At 41.7% G+C, this 23253-nt stretch overlaps 1 protein-coding gene across 1 annotated transcript in view; it reads left to right on the top strand.

Annotated features, from left to right (window-relative positions):
- Positions 1–2813, top strand: part of LOC104849948 — a 93613-nt gene extending 90800 nt beyond the window's left edge. The window contains exon 3 of the mRNA XM_010606582.1: positions 2726–2813. Coding sequence (XP_010604884.1) covers positions 2726–2813 — 88 coding nt within the window. The remainder of the gene's footprint in view (positions 1–2725) is intronic.
- Positions 2814–23253: the final 20440 nt, after the last annotated feature.

Below are 23253 nucleotides of genomic sequence, written 5' to 3'. Positions count from 1 at the left end.
AAAAAGCATAAGAAAGAGCAAATGACATTTTAAAAAACTGTTCACAGAATTAATGACAGAAAACTTCCCAAACAGAGCCAAAGAACTTGACATACAGATAAATGAGGCATATAGGAATCCAATTAGCCATGATCACAAAATATCTACACCTAGACATATAATAGTCAAGATTCCAGAAACCCAACAGAAGAAGAAAATAATGAAAGCAGTTACAGAAAAGAAATAAATCACATGAAGAGGAAAGCCCATCAGAATCACAGTGGACTTTTCAACACAAACCCTCAAGTCAAGGAGAACCTGGAGTGAGGTATTTCAAGCCCTAAAAGAAATAACTTCCAACCTAGAGTGATGTAACCTGCAAAACTCTCTTGCCAAATTGATGGGGAAATAAGATGCTTCCATGACAAAGAACACCTGAGAAACTTCATGAATACCAAACCAGCACTCCAAACAATTCTAAACAATATCCTAGAAAAAGACATTGAAGATCACTCCATGAGGCTCAACAAAGCAAATCCATCAGGCAAGACAAGAAATTATAGGGAGAAGGGGATAAATAAAAAAGAGCCAACAACAGGAAAATAACATAATGACAATGATAAGTCATTTTATATCTATTATAACCATCATTGTTAATGGCCTTGATTCATTGATCAAAAGAAATAGACTGGCAGAATGGATTAAGAAACAAAATCCAACAATATGCTGTATTCAAGAAACCTGGTTTAGAAAGAAAGTCATAGACTGACAGTAAAAGGATGGAAAAGAGTTCTCCATGTGAAAGGAACCCAGAAAAAAGCAGGGGATAGCTATCTTATTTGCAGACAAAGTAAATTTCAAACCAAAACTAATTAGGAGAGTCAAAGAAGGTCACTACATGCTTGTAAAGGAAACAATCCAAGAGGAAGAGATAACAATCATAAATATATATGCACCAAATGCTACTGCCTCCAACTATGCAAAACAAATATTAAAGGACATGAAAAACCAAATAAGCACTAATACAATCATAGTGAGGGGCCTCAATATCTCACTGTCACAAATAGATCACCTAGACAAAAATCAACAACAAAATACTAGAACTGAACCAAGCTATTGAATAAATGAACTTAATAGTTGTCTACAGAGTGTTCCACCCCACAAAATCAGAATACACATTTTTTTCAGCTGCACATGGCTCATTCTCCAAAAAGTGGATGCACATTGAGGTCGTACTCTTTAACTGAAATTAAGAGAGCACACCTGTGTAAATACTGAGTAGTTTCTCTGGTGTGAAAATCTAAAACTGTAAATAAGGATCAAAATGTATATTTGATATTGTATAATAGGAAGAAAAGTTCTAAAGAAGAAAGACAAGTGGGAGGGGTAGGAGAAAGGTAAGAGGGGAAAAGAAAAAATATGAGAAAGGAAAAAGTAGAAATAATAGGGAAGAAGGGTAAAGGGAGGGTAGGGTATGTGGAAAAATAAGAACCAAGATACGTTGTGTAAAGGTCCTAATGATTAATACAATTGTATTGTTTACTTTAACTGTACCAATAAACCTAATGAAAGAAAGAAGAATTCTGTGGGAAATTTTTAAAAAATATATATTGTTTGATTACCTCCTATCTTATTTGTGATTTTGATTTAGTAAGTCTGTGGTAAGGCCTGAAAATCTGAATTTTTAGCAGGCACTCCATAATTATTATACATAGTTAAATTTGGAACTGCCAATGCAGATCAACATTTAATAACTTTAACATAGATTTAATTTTTCTTTTTAAGTCTATGAAAAATTAAAATTTTCCCCTCTGTTTAAAACCAAGGGGATTCTAAAACTCTTGCTGGAGTGTCTGGGTCTCAGCGCTGTTCCCCCTCCCTGTGCCTTCCTTCCCGCAGTCTCTGGCAGAATGTTCCCTTCCAGAGTGCAGAGTCCTGCTGGCTGGCAGGTTAGTGGTGTTCTCTGCACTATCAGGGGCTCTCTTCAAGGGTTAAGGCTGTGGGCTGCTGAAAGCAGTTGTAGGAGGAGCGGAAAACCAGATAGCATCCCTGTACATTCTTACTGCAGCAAAGCAGACAAGTGTGCCTGCTTACAGTTCATATTGCGAAAGATGCATTTAACCTAATTCTTCTCTTCTTACAAGATCATTCATTTCTCCAAGAGTATAGGCAAAGCAGACTAGTGGTGGATGTGAAGTCGGGGGTTTTTCTAGTTTGAAAGCAGAGCCCCTGAACATGTTTCATTTAGTGTAACAGTTCATTGAGAATAACTAGGAAAGCTGTAAATAGTTACCTACATCCTCATAACCAATATCTTCTCAAACTGAAAATCAACATATGGAAATCTGTCTCAAAGAATCTTACTCAGAGTAAACACATTTAGGGGAAGAGTTATGGCATGCAAAACGTGCAAGATGCACTGCTAAATGATGAAAAACAAACATTTTATCACTTACTAAATGACAGAAAACAAATTTTTATAGACATGAAGAAAATTTGGAAGTGAAAACTTAAATAGAAAAAGAAATTGGCTGACAGTAAACACTCCAAAAATATTATCAGTGGTTATATCTGGATGATGACATCATATTCATTTTTATTTATCTTTTCTATTGTAATTTTCCCTTTATTTTCTAAATTTAACAGTCAGAATACACGATGGCTTTAGTTGAAAGCAATATGAATTGATTTTGTAAGGAACTCCTCTGTACAAGAGATGCTGACCTAACTTTTCATTTATCCTTAGCTACTTAAAGGTATGGACACCGAATACAGATCAATGTTTCACTGAGGACATGAGAATCTGGGACCATGTAAGAAGTGGGTGGAGCTAATGTTGCAATTACAGCAAGTGGCCTGGCTGGCCGGGGGGGTCAGTCACTCCCAAGGCACGTGTGAAGCCCATAGCAGACATTACCATTGACCTTGACCCTCTCCTACAGTGAGCCCTGCCATCAAGGTCCTCAGTCCCGCTGAGTACAGGTAGGTGATTGGAGAGGCCACAATGGGTGTAGGCTTGTGTTCTTCACCGGACTAAGGTAGAGTCCCTCTCCCTGTGGTGCAATACAGTGGCTCTTTGGGAGACAATACACAGGAGAAGAAATGCACAAAGATTAAACTTTCAGCTAAAAATAACCAAAGAAGAAGAAATGCCACAGGCAGTCTATGATAAATGAGCAAAGGAGCTGCAACAGGAGACCACTTTATTTTAAGATGGTGACATCAAATTCTCTCCAGTATGTACCCCTTTTGTCTCTATGATGTGAAATATGTGGAAGAAAAATGCCTCTGCGTCTCCCTTTGTGGCTCAGAATCCTTTCCAGCCTGGGAGGATCAGAGTAGATATACATTTATCTGACAGTGAACTTGAGCCTGTTGCTTTATCTCTTTGGGGCTTTTTTTTTTTTTTAAAGTTAGGAGTCTGTGCTGAGAGATTGTACCATATGTGGTAATATGCAAATATTTCAAAACTGTAGGAGAAAGTCCTAAAGGTTGCTACCCCTCTGCTGTGAAAAAGCATCCTTGTTACTCTATCTGGGAAGCTTTGTAAAATAGACTGCTTGTGAGTTGATAATTAAGCTGTAGCCCCTATTTTTCATGCCTGTCTGTTTTTCCAACTTACGTGTTTATAGTTATAGAACAGACTGGTGATAGCGGGAACCATAAAATAGCCTATTTTTTTTTTCACAATAGTGGGCCATGGCCGCTTCACTTTAATATGTGGAGCACAGTATTTTGTCATGAGGTTACAGCAGCAGAACATTTCCTATTTCCTGTGACTTCCTGCCGCATGAGAGCAGTGTGAGGGTAGAGATGAATAGACCTTATGCAGTTGTGAAATTCTGCTATGAGTCAAAGGTCAGTCTCAACTTGTGTACTGCTTGTATGTCCTTGGATGTTGTGAGCTGGTTTTCTTTCCCTCTACAGAAGTCTTACTTTCCCTTTATTAGGGCAATAAGTAGCCATGTTTTCATTTTCTTCATTCAGTACAATTCCCTGAATAAGATCAGGAGAAGGTAAGGCCAGAGCAACAGCAAGTGAGTGACAGAGAAGTGTGGAATCCAAGCTGGACCATTGGGAGAGAGACCGTTAGAATCTTTAGGAACAGAGAATTCTTTACATTGGAGTTTGGTAAACCTGCTGATAACCATTCTATCGCTGTTATGAGTATGTGTCTGAGAATGAAGCCAGATCAGAAGAGAAGAGAAACAAAAGAAGAACATAACAAATTCCAGACAAATATGATTCCATTGCCCAGATTCAATCAGGAGTGAAATAGACTCATGTCAATTAACTAATTTGCTTAAACTTCTAGTTAGATTTTGTCACATGCAGCCAGTTTTCTAATCAGTTGGGCCATATTCTCCTGCACCTCAGGTTGATTTTCTTTAAAGTACTAGATTTTTAAAAGCCTTTGTTTTACTTTTTGCTTTCAAAAGAGACATATGCTTATTGTACAGTTATTGTGGAAAAGGATTATCAGGTTATGTCTACATCTATCAGTTATCTATTACTGCATAACAAACCATGCTCAAATCCAGAGGCTTGGAGCAGTGAGTGCTTATCACTTCTCATGAGTTTAAATATTGGGTAGTCTGTGGCTATGGCTCAGGCTTAGCAGATCCTGCTTGAGGTAGTTTATTTGCCTGTGGTCTACTGGTGTGTTGCTAAGGGCTGACTGATTTTGGATGCCTCAATTGTGAATCTGTTGGTGCTAGCTGCCAGGTGCCCATGGGGATGTTCAAACTGTGCCTTTTAAAATTATCCAGTAGATTAACTCAAGACTTGTACTAATAATACTGAGCAGGACCCCAGGAGAAGAAGCTGTCATCTTTTAAAACCTTGGTTTGTAAGTGGTATGCCTTCACTACTGCTGCTTCTGTTGGCCAAAACAGGTCATGAGGCTAGTACAAATCCAAGGAGAGGAGAAATGAATCCCACATCTTGGTGGAGGATAATTTAAAAATCTTATTGCAAGCAGCAGAGGTATATGGAAGGGAAATAATCCTGGTTACTTCTGTATTTGCTATATAACCACATTCTCTCCAAAATCATTTCTGCATATGTTATTGTATGTTATTCTGGTTTTTTTCCAGAATATGTATCATCTACTTATTTTCTAGAATACATGTCTTTCCAGAAAATGTATTTCTTATTTTTTATTTTTGTGGTTATATTTACATAAAATTAACATACATACCATCTTGTAGTTTATTGTTCTCAACTTGGCAATATATTTTGGACATATTTCCATGTCTATGCACGTTCAGCTCGTCTAAAAAGATTAAATGTAGATTGCATTCATTGACCCTGACCTTCCGGAACTCTGGGACTCTGTTGCTTATTATGAATCAAATTTTCAAAATCCTCAAGTTCATATCTTCAACATGACAGGAGAACTGCTAGATACCCAAAGAGCTAAATAGTTGAGTCTATCATCCTGACTAAGCACGTGCCAATTTCAAATGTTGAGTGATTTCACCCTTGTTGCTTAGAAAATTACTTGTCATTATTATTATTTATCATAATGATAATTAAAAGACTGTTTCTGTTGAAATCTCAGCAATTGACTCCAATTAGCTCATGGAAGTACAGTGCTGATTGTTCTAGAAATAGTGCTTGCCTTCTATTTACAACAGCTCAGCAAATATGCTAAAATTGGCAGACAAGGCAAACTCCAAGAATAGGTGACCCAGTTGTAATAAGTCCAGTGGTCACCAACCTAGTTTCATAACCATTAGTATAACAAAGTATGACAGAGTGAGGGTTCCTGGGTGTTGGCTTCTTGGTTTTGATAAATCAATGAAGTCGTAACAGCTACTCATTCTTTTCAAGTACATCCCATACCTCTTTAACACCTTTAGCCTGCAGACAAGTTACACTGTAGTACCTGGCTTTGGAAAGTGAATTGATCCTTTTGAGTTATGATTAAGACCATGTTGGGAAATTGCAGCTAAAAGATGTTAGCTAAAGAACAATAAGGGTGTTATGAATCACATAGTAAGTGATTCATTACTAGAATGATTACATTTCAGTTATTCTTTTATTTAGAATTACCAAAATTTAGCCATCAGAGACTTACATTGAGAAATGATTAGACTACTGTGACATGAGTTAAGATCCAGTTGAGTTTTATATCTTCCATAAGACAGAATTTTTTCATTCACTCATTTGTTCACTCAAAAAAATTAAAGTCTCTGCTCTTTGCTAATCATATTCTTTATTCTGGGGATACGAATAAAATAAAATTTTGACTTCAAGATCCTACTTTTTAGTAGAGGGCAGTTGATATCTATAATGTGCTTTGAAGAGTTCCATGAACAGTTATTGAAATAATATTCTAAAAGAAAATTGAGGTGTTTTATAAAGATACCTAAAATATGGACTGATTTATATGAATATAACAGTGCATATTTATTTACTGTTTCTCTCCTTCTAAAACACTTTGTATGATTAACTCATATACTTCCCACAAAGACTGTATCACTGCTGTGTTTACCTCACAGAAGCGCACTGGAGGCATAGAAAATTTAAGTACTGCATGAGGTTCTGCAGAGAGACAGAATGACAGGTGCATGTGTGGGTGGGAGGGAGAAGGAGAGAGGTGCCTCATACCATGGTGAAATCTTCCAAGTTTGAAGTGAACAAGGCAGGCTGGCAGACTAGAGATCCAGAATAGTGGTCCTGACTCGCTCAAGCCTGGAGGCAAAATTTTTTCTTCCACAGTGGATTTTGGCCTTTTTATAAGGTTTTCAATTGATTGGAAAGCACATCATGGAAGATAATTTGCTTTAATTAAATTCTACTCTTTTACATATCAATCATATCTAAAACATGACCCTCACAACATTTAGACTAGTGTTTGACAACAAGTTGCATACTTCAGCCTACCCAAGTTGTTATGTAAAATTAACTATCACAGTCCACCTCTTGTCAAGTTGGGACCCACATGCATCTCCACAAACCATACTTAATCTACAGATAAAAGTAATAACAAGATCACACTTCTGCCTGTCACGATACAAATGTCCTGTGTGCAACTGAAAATCCACTAACCTTTTCCTCACACAAGGATGCAAAGTCTTTGGATATCCATGCTTTGATATCTTGACTTAAATACCACACGATAAAGTTACAGTACTTTGATACTATAATTTAATTCAATCTTATATAATAAGATGATAAAACAGGAAAGAAGACATTTTTGAATGCATATATAATGTGTGTAAGTGGGCATACATACAAATATTCATAATAAATTGAGAAATATATAACAATTGTCTACCTTTCTGTAATTAATCAGGTAGACATGGCTGATGTTTGTAACCTCATTCCACCACTTATTCCATATTACATTTGCCCTCAACAAGTGCTTTATTTGGTCATTTTTTTACCTGATGAAGTGATATAAACCTATCTTCTTGAAGGCTCTAAGGCATTAATCTTGATTGAATTGAGTTTTTATAGTTTTCCTTTAAACATAGGGCATGATAACTCTAAAATATGCCTTAAGGAACTTCTTGTATTCTAGTTGTACTCTTCCTCACATCCTTTGTGGACAATAGGGCAATTTTTTTGGACATTAATCATCACTATTAACATCTCCTTTGCTTGTTAAATTGAGGTATTAGAAGCCTAAATTGGCTGGGTAATAGTTTTAGTTTCCAGGTCAGTAGAATAATTCTTATTTCTCCTGGTTAAGAGTATTCCTCTCTTTGGGACCAAGACTTTACATTAGCAGAGAATAAGATTTCAGGGACAAGAGGCAAAAACTTTGCTAGTGGATCAGTACATATGTTTGCTTGTGGACATATTTCAATTCCTGCACCCACAAATCTTAGCTAGGGGAAAATTTTCACCATGCTGATTCAGAGCATATACAACCTCCTGGGAAATTTAGCTCCAATCTTGCAAAGTATTTTCCACCTACTGGTAATGTAACTGAGTCTTCAGAAAACCATTCCATCATTCTACTAAGCCAACTACTTCAGGTTGGTGGGGAAGATGGCAAGACCAGTGAGTTTTGAGAAGTTGAGTCCATTGCTGCCCTGCATTGGCCATTCAGTGAGCTCTTTGATTAGAAGCAATGCTACGTGGGATACCACAAAGGTAGATAAGCATCCTCTAAGTCCACAGATGGTAGTTTTGTCAAAACTGTTGTATGCAGAGAGGGAAAATCTGTTTCTAGAATAAGTATTTGCTACCAATGATGCTAGCATGATGGAAATGGCTCAGTACAATCAGCTTGTCACCAGGTCGCTGGCTGGTTATCCTGGGGGAAGAGTGCTGTACTGGGACGCAGTGGTGGTCTCTGTTGCTGCAGTAGAGTCGTACAGCTAGTAAGGGAGTGTGGCTGCAAAGTCTACATCTTATCTGCTTCTTGTGGCCCAAAAAGCAAGGAGAAAATGAAATGAAGTTGTTTTCAGAAAAACTCAGATGCTGAAGATGAAGGGATGACATGAGTTTGATTACGAGTCAGCCAGTAACTCTCTATGTGACATAGCAGCTCTTTTTCTTGTTCCTGGCCTCGTCTGTCAATAACATTCATGTACATAGTGGTTTCTTCATGTGGTGTTGAGACTCATTTGATCATTTAAAGGCTCTAGCAGTAGGATTCAGAGATCTCCTGAAGGTAATTAGAGAGGTCAGATGGTGAATTTTGGGTACCTATCCACCATCATCTTAACTTGATGTGGAGAGGCTTAACTTTCATCTACTATAGTTTGGAGACCACTAGACCAGAAGATTGGCACCTTCTATCTTCAGCAATGAGAGGGAGATTCAGGCAACATTTACTATTTTAGAAGGTCCTTTCTTTATACATTTTTAACCTACAGACTTTTCAGTTCTCGGGCTTAGTGGCTTAACACAATTATGTTGGTTCTCATAATTCTGTGGGTTCACTACTTGGATCTTCTTCTCCCCATGGTGGTGGCTGGGATACCTTTGAAGATTTAATCTGGTGGCGAGGACTGGCTGAGAGGCACATGTAGTTCCGCCCTCCTGGGTGGTGGTCTCCAGGCTTGCTCATGATTAGGAAGTCTCAGTTCCTCACTTCTGTCCTCTCACTTTCCAGGAGGCCGCTTTCATGCCAGGCTCATCTGCACCCGAGACCTCTGTAAGCATCATTTTTGCCATGTTGGATTGTTCAGTGTAAGTCACAGTGACAGCTCTGATCCAAAAAGAGAAGTACAGTGGTACCTCAGTTCACAGACTTAATTTGTTCTGTGATTCTGGAAAAGATGGCTACGTTTGTTTCTGTAGGAAAGATGACTGTGGTTGTGTTTGTCACCTGATGCAGATTTTGCAAACAAAAACAAAATTTTGCCAAATGCTTTTGTTTATGAATCAAGTTGTTCACAAAATCAAGTGTTCTTTTTTTTTTTTTTTTTCCAGTACAGAGATTGAACTCAGTACAGAGATTGAACTCAGGACCTTGTGAGGCAGGTGCAGCACCACTGCGCTAAATCCCCAGCCCAAAAATGTTCTTTAACTGTCGCAGCAGGCACCTGATCCTCAGGTAAGAAGCTGTGTACAGGGTATGAAAACTTATTGGTGGCTTCTCTGTTCTAATTGATTTTCTCTATTTTCCTACTCTGTTTTACTAATTTCTGCCTTATCTTTACTATTTTCCTCTTCTTTCTTTGTGATTGATTTACTCTTCATCTAATGTCTTACGGTGGATAATTACTTTGTTGATAGTAGATTTTCTTTTTTAATGTCGCTTTATGCAGCTATACATTTTCTCTGAGCAGCACACTAGCTGCATCTCATCAGGTTCATTTTCAGTCATTATGTTCTCTAGTTTCCTTTGTGATTTCTTTCTTGATCCATTGGTTATTTACAAGCATGTTATTTAATTACCTCAAATGCGTTCTGTTGTGATTTTTAACTTCCTTCCTTTGTGGTCACCAAACGTATTTATTGTTATTTAAATCTTCTCTGTAAACTCTTTCATTGCTTAGATACAGTGTCCTGGAAAATGGCTCTTGTGTACTTGGGAAAATTTTCTATTTTTTTATTTTTGGGTGAAATGTTTTAAAGATTTCTTTTAGATCAAGTTGATTTATAGGGTTTGCCAGTCTTTATTTCTGTGTTCCGCTGTCTATTCTATACATTATTAGAATATTAAAGTAAAATATTAAAGTCTCACTGTTATTGTTGAATTATCTATTTCTACCCTCACTTCTGTGTGACTTTTGCTTTTTGTATCCTGGGACTGTGTTTTTAGACATACATTTATCTTCTTCTATGACTGCCTCTGTGTCATTATAAAAATGTAGCTATTGTCCTCTAGTAACATTTTTTGTTCTCAGGCCTGGTTGTCTAATATTAATATAATTTTCATGATATTTAATAATTTTCACTATATAATTTATATATCTTTTCTATCCTTTTACTACCTATTGTGTCCTTAAATTTAAAGTGTTTTTCCTACAGAAGTAAAGGGTCAGATTGTGTTTTTTATCCAGTCTGACTTTCTCTACCCTTAGACTGGGTTGTTCAATGCATTCACATTTAATGTTGCTATTATATAATTGCTGTATATATAATTATATATAATATATATTGTCTGCCATTTTACTTTTTATTTTCTATATGTCTTGTGTCTTTTTCTCTCTTTCTCCTTTTGAATTGAGCATTGCCTAGTAAACCATTTTAACCCATTATGATCTTTTCATTATTTTTAACTTATTTTCTTAGTAATTGTTCTTTGTACCACATATATCTTAATTGACTAGAATCTACTTCAGATTTATAAAAACTTAATTCCAGTGAGTTATCCCATCTTCCCTGTTTTTGCCATTGTTTTCATATGTGTTACTTCGATATCTGTGACATGCCCAAAAATACTTTCTTATAATTATCGCTTTCTATAATTTTATGTCTGCTACAAAGGCTGAGAGAAGAAAAGAGAGCAAGTCTATTTATAGAGCTCTTTCTCTAACCTTCCTATCTGCCATTTCTGGTTCATTCTATTTCTTCCTGTGGATTTGAGTTACCATGTGGTATCATTTTCTCTCTCTGATGTAATTTCGGTGTGTTCCACCATCTTTTTGCTGTTATTGTCAAATATTGTACACTTCTACATGTTAGGCCGACAGCAGCACAATTCCATACATGTGTTTTTCACAGTTCCTTTTGATAACAGTTAAGAGGAGAAAGTAGAACAAATAAGATTCTCACTGTCTTTTACAGTCACACAAGTCCTGGTGTCCTTGCTTTTTCGTGTGGATTTGGACTACCTGGGGTTAGCCTCCTTCGGGCCGAAGGGCTTCCGTTGGTATTTCCTGTAAAATGGGTGAATGATGCCCTTCGACCCAGTGTACTACACATTGTTCTGAATGCCGCAGAGCCACGCAGTAGGCCAAAGTACGTCAACTCTCCCCACCACCGACAGATGGCGTTAGAGAGTGCGGCAATAGCATCGTGGATGCTAGGTTGGCAATGACCCCACTTGGAGCGGGTACTGTGCACAGGAGACTTCAGGGGCGGTGGTTCTGGGCAATGCGTGAAGCGAGTCTTCTGGAGAGGACCCGGGGGTCCGAGGGAAGGAAAGTTCCCAGGCATGGGCCAATACCTCAGAGCTGTCGAAATGGCTTCTTTTGTTCAGATGACTCACAAAGCAGAGGAGAAGGCTTGAAGCTCTGGCTCTTTCCCAAGACAGAGGAAATACTCCCCATTGTGCTGTAGGAGCTTAAAAATAGGTCATATTTACTGTCTCGGATATTTTGCTATGATCCTGTAATCTAAACCAGCGCTTTGGTCTCTGTTTAATTTGGAAAAAATAATTAAAACAAAAGAGAACGAGTGCCCGATTGGGAAAGGTCTGCTATATAACAGATAATTACTGCTTCTCCGGAACACGAACGTCTTCGGATGTACCTGCATTGGGGGGGGGTCACCACAGGTCAGACATCTGGCTGAGCATCGTCCACCGTTCTCTAGTGCCTCAGAAGACGAGCTGAGCTGTGGGTTAGATTCTGTTGCCTTCTGTTTATAGAAGCAGAAGCTAGAGCCCTGAGGGTGAAAGTAACCAGTGCAGGTTACAAAGGCAGTTAGTGAAAGAGTTGAAATGTGGGCCTTTGTGTCCCAGATCTCAGACCATTGGAAGGGAGAAAATGGCACATTAGAGGTGGATAAAGCACCTTTGCTCTTCTAGTTGGCGTCGAGCCATTTTCCTTGACCGATGTCCCCGCCTTTCCCACTCTGCACGCAGCGCCTTGTGTTCCGTGGTTTACTGTGGCTCACATGCAGACGGATGCTCCAATGAAAGTTCATTCGCTTGAGTGCCGCATAGGTGTGGAGCTTTGAGTGTTATAGTCACTCTCTGTCCTTCTCAGCCTTCTCAGCTGCCTTCTCAGCCATGCAGCTATATATCGGGTTTGTTCATGTGTACAGTTGTCTTGCAGGTCCCTGTTCCCTGAGTGCTTTCCTGATTGTGCTGTAACAGAAACGAGCCAGGTACCTAGCTGAAAGTGCCACCTGGCTGTCAAGAGATCTTTATTACATCACCACTTCTGTCGCGTACTGGTATCATTTTGCCTTGCTGACTTCTCTTTCTCCACCTGGAAAGGAGAGGACTGTCCGCTACTCTTAGGTCCCAGGGGTGTGTATTAGTCAGATTCTACTGGCCAGGACACAATACTGACACCTAGTGCTTAAAGGAAGAGAGGTTTAATTGGCTCCTGCTTTCAGAGGACTCTGTCCAAGGCTGGATGGCTTGGGCAGGAACATCATGGTGGGAGGTTATGAGGAGAAAGTCCATGGTGTCCAGGAAGCAGAGTAGTGGAGCAGCACCAGGGGACTGCCCGAGGGTCTTTTGATGTAGCGCCCAAGGCCACATCTCCAGGACCTCTTGGGCACATGCAGGAGTGCAGGATACAAATCTACGCAGCATTTCCAATCCATGACGTTAATGGCCACAAGCTAAGACTTGATTATGGTCTTATAAGTCTCTCAACAAGCACACAGTCTTGTGTTTTATAGAACACACAAGCCCATGTGTTCACTTCTGTCACTGTAACAAATACTCGAGATAAAGAACTTAGGAAAAGAATAGACTTTCGACACAATCTGAGAAGTTTATCCATGATTTGCTGCTTTTAGGCTGTGGTGAGCCAACATGTCATGAACAGTTTGTCGTGGAGCAGAGCTGCTCACCTCATGGCCAGCAAAGGAAAAGCAGGGAGAGAGCCAGGCCCCACTGGCCTCGAGGGCTCCCCTCAAGTGGCCTGGAGACCTTTGTAGGGCCCACACCCTGGGGCCATGCCTCCTCATAGTGCCATGGGCTGGCACTCAGACTTCATGGGTCCCAGTGGCCTGTCCAGATCCCAGTGATAGCATTGCCCATCCAAGCCCTCTCCTGCCCATTCTCATTTGAAGTTTCACATTTTGTTGCTTGCTTTTGGTTTGTTCTTTTTCATTTCTGAAGTCGTTTTTTTCTCTTCCTACACCTTTGACACCACTTCCTTCTGAAGCACCCATATAATGATCATACTTCTTATCTTGTCTCGAGCCCTACTGTGTCTTTGTCAAAGCATTCTTTGAACTCCTACTATATGCACTTTACAAGCATTTCACACGAAGCATCTCATGCAACCTTTGCACTATGCCCTAAAGGACAACACTCCTGGAGCAGGAGCCCTGGGGCTGAGGTCCTTCCCAAATTGTGAATGTGTTTCCAAGTTGGGGAGGAATGGAGTGACTATTTGATAACCATAATGTCTAATCTAGGGTTTTGAATACAAGTGTTAAAATTAATTTGAGCCTACACAGAAAGTTATCAGTGGGCTATAACGGTACCATCCATGAAGGCAGGGACTTGGGTGCAGAAAGGGCAAATGTGGGTTCCCCTGGGGGAGGTAAGAAAGGTAGGATTCTCCTGTCTCAGGTAGAGGATCTGTGAATCGAGAACAAAAATCTAAACTTTTCACAATCGTGTCTCCTGTCACGATTATTCTCAATTAAATTACCTATATAATCTAACCACTTCAGAATGGCTTTGGAGATGCTCTCCGTCTTGGAGTTCCCGGGCAGGTGCTCACGGTGTCACTCCTTCAGCCGCAAGGCTAAGAGCTGCCTGGACGGTGCAGCCTCCCACCCTCACTTGCTGTCTTCCACGGACGGTGCTAAGAGGTTAGAGGAGACCTTCAGCCCTCCTACCTTGCTTCCATTCTTCAGGTAGACGGGACTGGAAGGAGAAAGAAACGTGAAAGCCAGCACTCATAGAAAATGCCAAGCCTTAGACTTTGTTCTCAAATGGTTTATAACTAACCTGGGAAGTGATGGTAAGGAAGGCTGACTACAACTTTGGAGGTCAGACCCAACCATAAAGTGTCAGGTCTTATGTCGATGTTTGGTTGATGGGGAGCAATTCTGCAAGCAGAGCTCTCTGCTGAGATACACTATTTCTCTATAGTTCACATATCTTGCCTAATAACTAGATGTTGGTTATTTTGTGTTCTTGTGTGAACTTGGCAGTACACAACTTGAATCAAATGGAGCAAATTTTCTTATTGCTAAAATCAGTTCCCTGTTGCTGTTTTATTCTCTTCCTCTCAACTCTGACCTTCCTGGGAAGCCTGCACACAAAGGAGATCCTCAAACTACTTGCTCTTGTCCGCTGTTCCCAGGGCAACTTATCGCCACCTTCTGTGGAGGTAGCAAAATGGAGTCACTTTGTTCAAGAAGAGCAAGTTTGCAAAATCTAGAATGTACCTCCCATGTGCGGAAAATAGTAACTTAAAAACAGGCCCTTCTACAGGAACACGTCTGAACAGTGAAACTATTTTTAGAACGAGGCACCCCAAGATCAAAAATTTCTTTCAAGATTCTATATCCAACGATTTGTATGTGAATGATGTCTTTGTGCCAGGTATAATGATAGTCCTTTCATAGAGCTTAATAAGGAGCTGTTGCAATGGCGTTGGTTTGGTTCTGTGGACCCATGAAGAGCAACATGTTTACAACAGCCAAACAGGCTTTTTGTTTTAAGAATGAGAAGATTGTATTGATAGCTTCTGTCTAAGGGAGAGAGGGAGCTGCCCAGAAAGTGGTTGTCCACCCATCCCACTTCTCAAGGATATGTTACTAAGCAAAGCCATGAGGTGAGGCAGGTTCAAGGTGGGACAAACTACAATAGGCTAATAAGGTTACAAGTATCATTGCTTAGGTAGTAGCGACCCAGTGGGAAACTGCAAGGTGGGTATGAAGTGGGACAAAACTATGGTAAATGTAACTAGTGATTAGAAGGCAGGAAACATTCTCTAAAGAAAGGGGCCCAAGTGCTTCCAAAAAAGCAGCCGCCTTGCACCATTCTCCCTACTCCATGTGTCCATGTGCTCTGGGCTGGGGCCTCTCTCCTCCTCCTGCAGGCCTGGGTGCATCTTCAGGGGAACAGGCGAGGATGGCTCAGTGGCTTGGATGAGAAGCCCTTCAACCTAGGCAAGGTATCCTTTAGACGAGGAAGCTGTGCCTTCCGTGTCCAGACTTGAAAGTTCCAACACCAGCCACTTAGCACTTGAGAAAGTCTGGTATCGGCATCACCTCTGCCTGCTACTCTTGCCCTCAACTGCTGTCCAGTAAGCTAAGTAAAACAAGTGTGCTTCTCAGCAAGTGCTACTCTAAGACAAAGCTAGATTTCACCTTCTAACAAGTCTGTTGTCCATAGCTCCTGTTTTATTTCAAAGTCTTAGAGATAAATTTATTTCAATTTGCTAGGAAATTCTTCAGCCATCAACCATTTCTGTACCAATAACTCAATTATAACACACATGTAGCTGTAAGTTTGGCCTCTGAGCACAACACACACAAGACATGGTGACAGGAACCTCCTCCTGGAGGGATACTTGGCCTCCAAAGTGGTGGCTGATGCTTCCCGTGTCTTGGTGTTTGTGTTCTGTGTCATCCTCTCTGCTCCACGGTGGAATGGACTAGGGACGTGCTTCCTGGGAACAGAATTGGGCAGAGTGGCGGGATGACACTTGTGTGGTGCATCCTAGAAGACTGGCTCTGCGTTGCCCTGACTCTTGCACTCTTTTCACCAGAGAAATCCATCTGGCATGAAACCAAGGCCTCCTCTTGCCAGTGCTCAGGGAGGATATGCACCCTGCTGACAGTGATGCAGTGGGCTTACGAGGGAAACCCTCTCAAGTGAATATTCGGATGAGACCCCAGCCCTGGCAGACAGCTCAACTGAAGCCCAAGAAATGCTGAGGCAAAGGTTCCAGCTAAGCTTCCCCTGGCCTCCTCCTGATGTGATGCCAAAATCCCCCACAGCATCCACCTTTCCTTAAGTCTGGCCAGTGCCACCTCTCTCTTCAGTTTTCTCCAAGAAACAGTTCAGGCTGGGGGCAGCAGAAAGACGGAGCAGAAAAAGATTATTGAAGAGAAATCCTTTGGTCTAAAGAATAAGAAAGGCGCAAAACAAGGAGCAAAAAAACAAATTTACCAAGGCTGTCACTCGTCAAGTTACAGAATCCACATCAGGTAGCACAAAGTGAAGCTGAAAAGAGCCTGAAGAAAGACAACTAGAAGAAAGTACTGCCAGAGCCAAATGAGCTCTTCAAACCCATAGTTGGTGCTCAAAAGGTAAGTAAAGGGTGCAGATCCCAAATCTGTGGTGTGTGCCTGCTTCAAGCAAGGACGGTGTACTAAAGGAGAAAAAAAGTGCATGGCCTGGGGGTTTAGCTCAGTGGTTCTGGTGCCTGCCTCACAAGTGCAAGGGCCCGAGTTTGATCCCCAGTACCTACAAACAAATAGGAGAAAAGTGCAAAGTCCTCAGAGTGTTTACAGTGATGCAAGAGATGAAGAACTTGAAAAGGATACAGGATAACTGGGGTGAGAAAAAGCTTAAAGTAGTGCAAAGAGTGCTGTGAAACAGAAGAGAAAAAAGCTAAAACCCAGCAGTCTGTGAAATCAAACCAAGCTTAGCTTCTGGAGGTCGGGCCAAGAAAGCTGAATGAAGTGACTTGGGTGAGGACAAGCAAGTGGGTGGACAAGAAAATAGAGCCATCAGCCGTTCCTGTGGATGAAATTCTTTTACCAGGGAAGATCTGGTGAATGAGAAGAATAATTACACACATTTGATTTAGAAGAGCGACACCAACAAGTCAAGGGAAAGATCAAGTCAGCCTCAGCCTGAGTTGAAATTGACTATATTCACTTGTTTCCCCTAGAACCAACAGGATGCTCATTTTCCATGCTGGTTCAGGAGGGCTTACTGTCCTCCCTAGTTTTCTCTTCTGCCTTTGGCTGTATCTGGTAGTAAGTTCATAATAGTTCATGATAAATTGAAAACATAAAGATCATTGCAGAAAATGATCATGGTGACTCTCCACTGAAGCAGGAAGTATAATGGCATTTCTGGCTGTCGGTTTTCTTTGGGCATGTGTAACGACAACAGCACAAATTTAAATAGCCTTCATTTGGTGCAGTAGTCACTGAGTGATTTCCTTTCCTTTGTATTTATATGGTTCAGAGGCTGCCTAGAATGGGTGTACTGTGCTTTATAAAGGAATCTGCACGTGAAGATTCATCACTGTGCATCTGTGAACAATTCAGTGGACGTTTGAAATGGAAAATGAGCTCAATAGAATCAGCTGCGGTGCCCTGTGTCGTGCCTATTATTTTTTGCCAATAAAGTTGTTAATAAAGAATCTCATACATTAAAAAACAAGGCTGCTCCTGGGTATCTGACCCCAAGAAACCGTGACACAATCAGTACTGTGGACCACAATGTCTTGTACCCTAAAGGAATATTTGCATCCTAAAATAATGAAATTACTGATTCAAATTCCAATCTTTGTCCTGAGCCCGCAATTTTATGCTTTTTTGTGGATTGCATATTTTCTACATTGGCATGTAATGTTTGTGTGAATGATCATAATTTTGAATGTTTCTGGCTAAAATTGTATCCATCTCTTTGACTTTATCCAGGGCTCCCATTTTCCTAATATATCATATTAAATTACATGGCGCTTCTTCTGTGAGTAAAAGAAACCAAACTTGAATTATATTACAGAAAAGCTGACATAGGGTGATCAGATACAGGAGTTCCAGTACTGGCATCATGACTCAGTCCCTGGTCCCTTGCTTTCTGCCTCAGTCTCCACATTCTGCTTTCTCTTGTTCTGTCTGTTCCAAGGCCCACTGTTTTCCTCCCTCTTCATGATTGTGTTGGTGGTGGGTACTTGCTATGGTGTAAGAGAATAAAACATAAATTCTATGATAACTTTTTGATGCTCAGAGGAGGCAGCAAGGCAGGGATGGTACCCAGGATTCAGCCAAACAGGAGCACACACTCGCCTCCCATGGGGATGGGAGTTGTGGGGCTCAGTGGTTCCTCTGAGGACGGCTGAGCACTCGTGTCTTTCCCGATGTTACAGTAAACCGCTTTGAAGGGCAGGAGAGTGGGATGAGGCTGACTCTTCGGAAGGAAATCTGTCAACATGGTTCCAGCTAGGGCACATCTGAGTTCTGGTCATCAGCAAGCCCTGGCTCTCAGGACCCGGTTTGTGCAATTCTGGTGACATGCCAGGTGCATTGTGGGAGCTCCATAGTTATGCATCAAACTATTAATTTATCTGAGCAGCCAAATACCATGCAGTGAAGCTGCTGGATACGGATAGAGTTGAATTTTGTCCTCAGCTGTGATTGTGAAAACATTACGTGTGATCTCTGTATCAATCCGGAAAGTAGAAATCACTGTGTGTTGAAGGTTGAGAAGGCGCAATCAGAGAATTGGTTATATAGGTCATGGGCAAGAGGCCAAGAAGCCAACAGGAGCCTGAAGCATCTCAATATAAGCAAGAGCAGGAAGTTATTCCACCTCCAGGGCTGAGTAACAAAGAACAGGCTGTACTACTGCAGCTATGGTCTGAGGTCAAGTGGCACAAGGCCACCAGCCAGGAAGACTTGAACTGAGCTTTAATTTTTAGAGTTTGCCTCATGAAAATGATGTAAATGAAAAATGTCCAACCACCTATGTTTTCACCCCTAACCAGGTGCTCAGAGCTTCACTCAATTGAGACGCCAGCCGAATAGGGTGAAAAGTTTATCCAATGAACAAAGAGCTACACTACACACTTCTCACTATACTTTTCTCAGGGAAATGACGTTCCAGTGCAAATGTCTGTGGTGGATTCAGCCCCACCACCTTGGGGTGAGGAAGCTGGTGAGTCCTTTCCTGTGACTGTGGTGGGTGGGCCTGGAGACCCTGTAGCTCCTTATTCAGAGGCACAAAGAGAGGTCAAAGCTGTTTAAACAGCACAACCAATCCAGATCTTTGGGCATGACTGAGCAGCAAATGTCGGGACTAAATCTTCTCATCTCCTCCAAGGGTACTGCTGATTTCTGATGCTTTGCTCCCAGCTAACTTTGACTCGGGCATCTCGTATTCATTTGAACACTGAACAGAAATGATTTCCATCTCTCCCTAACAAAAGAAAATGCAAACAGTAACCCAGACACTTGGCGTAACCATTTTGTCTCCCCAGAAAAGGCCATGGACTTGTTCTCTGCTTGTCTTCTCTTCTCTTGGAGAATTAGGCCTTAACCTATATTTTGCCTCATCCTGTACACCAGTCTTTTTGGTAGTGGTCAAGGTGACACTTCATTTGCGTAATCCTGATCTTCAAAAATGGACAGAGATGGACATAAACTGTAAGGCATTTCAAAATCTAGTTAAACACCCTGAGGCCACAAAGTCCGGGCCAGATGTCCTATTTTTCATGGAAGTCCTATCGGCCCCGCTTGTCTTCCCATGAGGAAGTTCTAGGCCTGGAGGACAGAATTTATAAATCTGTAAGAATACAAAGCTTCATCAATGCTACCAAATGTAATGAGAAGCAATTGAAAGAAAGCTTTTGTTGTTGTTGTTGTTCTTTGTTTCTGGGCAGAAAGGAAGCCAACTTTTCAAAGTCACTGAGTATTTTCTCTTGTTGCTTGTCAGAGTTGCCCAGCCCCACAGGGCTCTCTTCCCCTTTGCTTGGCCCCTTGTGCCATCCAGGGGTCGCTGAGGGTCCTGCTGGGAAAGTCGCATCTTCAGAGAAGCCTTCCTTGACCACCGACTGACAGAGTCCCTCTTCTCGCAGAGTGGGCATTTTAGAGGGGGCAGGACAAATAAAACAGATGGACACAATGTTTAATGTGACAAGAAACAAAGCAAGGGCAAGGAGCTGGAGAGTCTCCTGAGGAGCAGAGGCCTCCCTGATGAGGTGGGAGCTGGCTCTGTGCGTTTAAAGTGTGGCATGAGAGCCAGAGGGAGGACTGCAGTTTCTGAGAGCTCCTGGGGGAGAGACACAGTGTGCAAGGCAGCTGCTCCTGGTCCAGACCATGGTAGGCGTGATAAAATTTAATAATTTTGGTGAGGAAGAGGATCTGCCCTGTGCTGAGGGTTAAGCTGGTATAATTTTCTTTTTATCCTTGGTGCTTCATAGAAAATAGACTGCAGGGATTAACAGAAGAGCAGAGAGGCCATTTAGGGGGTTCCTCTTTGGCATTTCTCTGGAAGCTTGGGGAAAGTGTTCATGTACAGTTGTCTCTTGTTATTTGCATAGGTTTAGCTCCAGGCCCCCTGCAGATACCAAAACCCATGGATGTCAAGTCCCTTATATAAGATGGCAACATTTACATACAACCTATATAATCTTCCCAAATACTTTAAATCATGTCTAAATTACTTATCCTACCTAATGTCTCATGCAAATAGTCCTTATACGATTTTATTTAGGAACAGTGACAAGAAAGAACTTCAGTACAGATGTGATATTTCCCCTGAGTATTTTCTCTGGGGTTGATTGAATCCATGGGGAAACCATGGGTACAGAGGTGTACTTTGAATTCCTTTTGCTTTCTGGCCCATGTTCTGCTGAGAGTCGTCCTAGACCCTGGGGTTTTTCTGGTTTACGTGGGTACCAAGTGCTCACAATATCCCAGAAGCAGTGTGAAGCACAGCAGTGAGCCCTTGGCGGCCCACAGTTCTTGATGAAGCCCAAGTATGGCATGGCCCTGGCTAAGGACAATTCATGAGTTTCCTTCCAGAGGTGCCTATTTCAGTCGGTGGTGGTTTAGTTGCACAAGGATTCCTTGAGGGCTGGAGAAGATGCTGCTTTGTTTTCTGTCTCCCTCTTACTTTCCTACTTAAGAAAATGTTTTGGGAACATACACATGGCCTGAACCTCAGAGAGAAGATTTGCAAGGAAGAGGAAACACTGGACTCATTTTTAGGCTACCAGGCAAGGGCACACAGGTCCTGAGTCCAGGGAGGCTCCTGTGCCATTCCCTGGCCCTGCTCCATGGCAGGGAGGAGTTTTGAATCCACGCTGTGTCCAGTTCTAGGTCGCTTGAAGGAAACCCCTGGAGCTTATTCTAGGGGGGAGCCAGGGTCATTGGTTCAGTCGGAGACCTCAGAGTGGAGAGGGAAGTGTCCGTGTGGTGTGAATATTATTTCCAAGCTCCCAGCGGCTGGCAGCCAACCCAGTAGCCTCTTGTTACCGTGACAACAAGGGACCACACCTCCTGGAACATCCAGTGATGGCAGGAGGCAAAAGAACTCTGAAAAGACCAAGCGAGAAAGCGAAAGCTTGTCGGTGTTGTGTGTGACTCAGAAGCACCCACTGTCTGCAGCTGACTTAAAATGGAAAATGAACCGCAGATGGGGACCTGCAACAGAGCTGCTCTGAAGCAAATACCCTTGGCATCTTAGCACATTCCTGCTGCCTTCTCTCTTTACTTATTATCAGCTGTTGATGAAATGGCTTACAGTTCTCCTAGGTATACCTGGAACCGGAGCTCAAGGAGCCTATTAATTTTCCTGGGACCAACAGTGGAGGAGATAAGAAGACCAGTATGGCCAAGATCAACAAGCAAATTAAATATGTGTCATGGTTACTGTGTTTTGCTAACAGCCTGATGTTTGGGTTAAAATTCATCCCACGAAGACTCCTGACTCTAGCCTGAGCCTTCACATTTCAAAATATCAAGAACTACCTTTTGCAGCTTACATTGCCTAGATTCGCATAAAGCCTTGTCAAAAGTCCTTGGAAAATCTGACCCTGGCACATTTTTGTAAAGCAGTAATGGTTTTTATGTCTTGTTTGAGTCAGCCTTTTGTCACTGTGATGAACTATCTGGGAAACACTACTCAAAGAGGCTTTTTTGGCTGAAGGTTTCAACTCACGCTAAGGCAACTACTCTCAGACAGAAACACGGCAGGGTGGGTGGCAGAGGGCAGCTGCTCACCTCCTGGCAGCCAGGAAGCAGAGAGAGGGAAACAGAGGGAAGGGCTGGGCCCGAAGATTACACAGTTTCGTCTCCCTTCACACAGGCCCTGTTTCCTTCACCCTCAACACTGCCATCAAGTCACGATCTCATCCCCAGTCTGACCACCACCTTCTGACAGCCCCCGCTCCGACAAGGAGACTCTGGAGGACATTTTCTATCATGGGCCACACCTAGTGAAGAGGAATTGTCTTGCATTGCCTGTAAGCTACGCAATTAATGAGTATAAGTAACAAAATATTTGCGATTCCCTCTTTCCCTGAAAATAAGGCCTAACTGAAAAATAATCAGCCTTGAAAACTAGAGATCAAAACTGCAGCCCACTCTGCCTGTCCTTGCCTTACTTGCCTTCAGTATTCTCTCGCTCAGTGGCCCCTCTGTAAGGCAGGTAAGACGAGTACAGGTGGTCCGGCTGCTCTTTTGATCTCTAGTTTTCAAAGCTGAGTATTTTTCAGTTATTCTTTTTTTTCCCAGGAAAATGTGAGTAATATTTCTAGTGTTCGCGATGTGTATGCAGTTATGATACCGTGAGCAAAAAGCTATTTGATACTTTTTATACTCCTTATTCCACAGCTGCTAAACAACTATTTTAACCTGTTAATTTCCTTTGCCAATTAGCAGAAACCCAAGTTTAACAGTTAAAGAAGAAAACTTATACATACGCTTAATAAGATAAGTGCCTCCCGTCCTCACGGCACACAGAAGCCAGGTGGGATGCCCTGTCTGCAACCATTGCATCTTACTTGCTGGGTTGCTTGAGGACACGGACCTCAGGTTCTGCTTTATTGTATGAGTGTGGTGGGCACAGCAGTTGGAGCTGGCACAGTGTCTCTCCCTTCCCTACACAGCCTCCAGTGTCGCTTACGTGGTGACAAATAAAAATCACATAAGGGTGAAGAAAGTTTACAATCTCATGGGGTCACATTATGGGCTGTCCAGCGCCATGGGCTGGACACACCAGCTTTAGATCTAAACCCTAACATGCCACGA

This window comes from Fukomys damarensis, unplaced genomic scaffold (genome assembly GCF_012274545.1).
Source record: "Fukomys damarensis isolate Sample0158 unplaced genomic scaffold, DMR_v1.0_HiC HiC_scaffold_28, whole genome shotgun sequence".
Classification (NCBI taxonomy): Eukaryota; Metazoa; Chordata; class Mammalia; order Rodentia; family Bathyergidae; genus Fukomys; species Fukomys damarensis.
The sequence above is the reverse complement of the archived record's forward strand: the minus strand, read 5'-3'. Positions and strand labels throughout refer to the sequence as shown.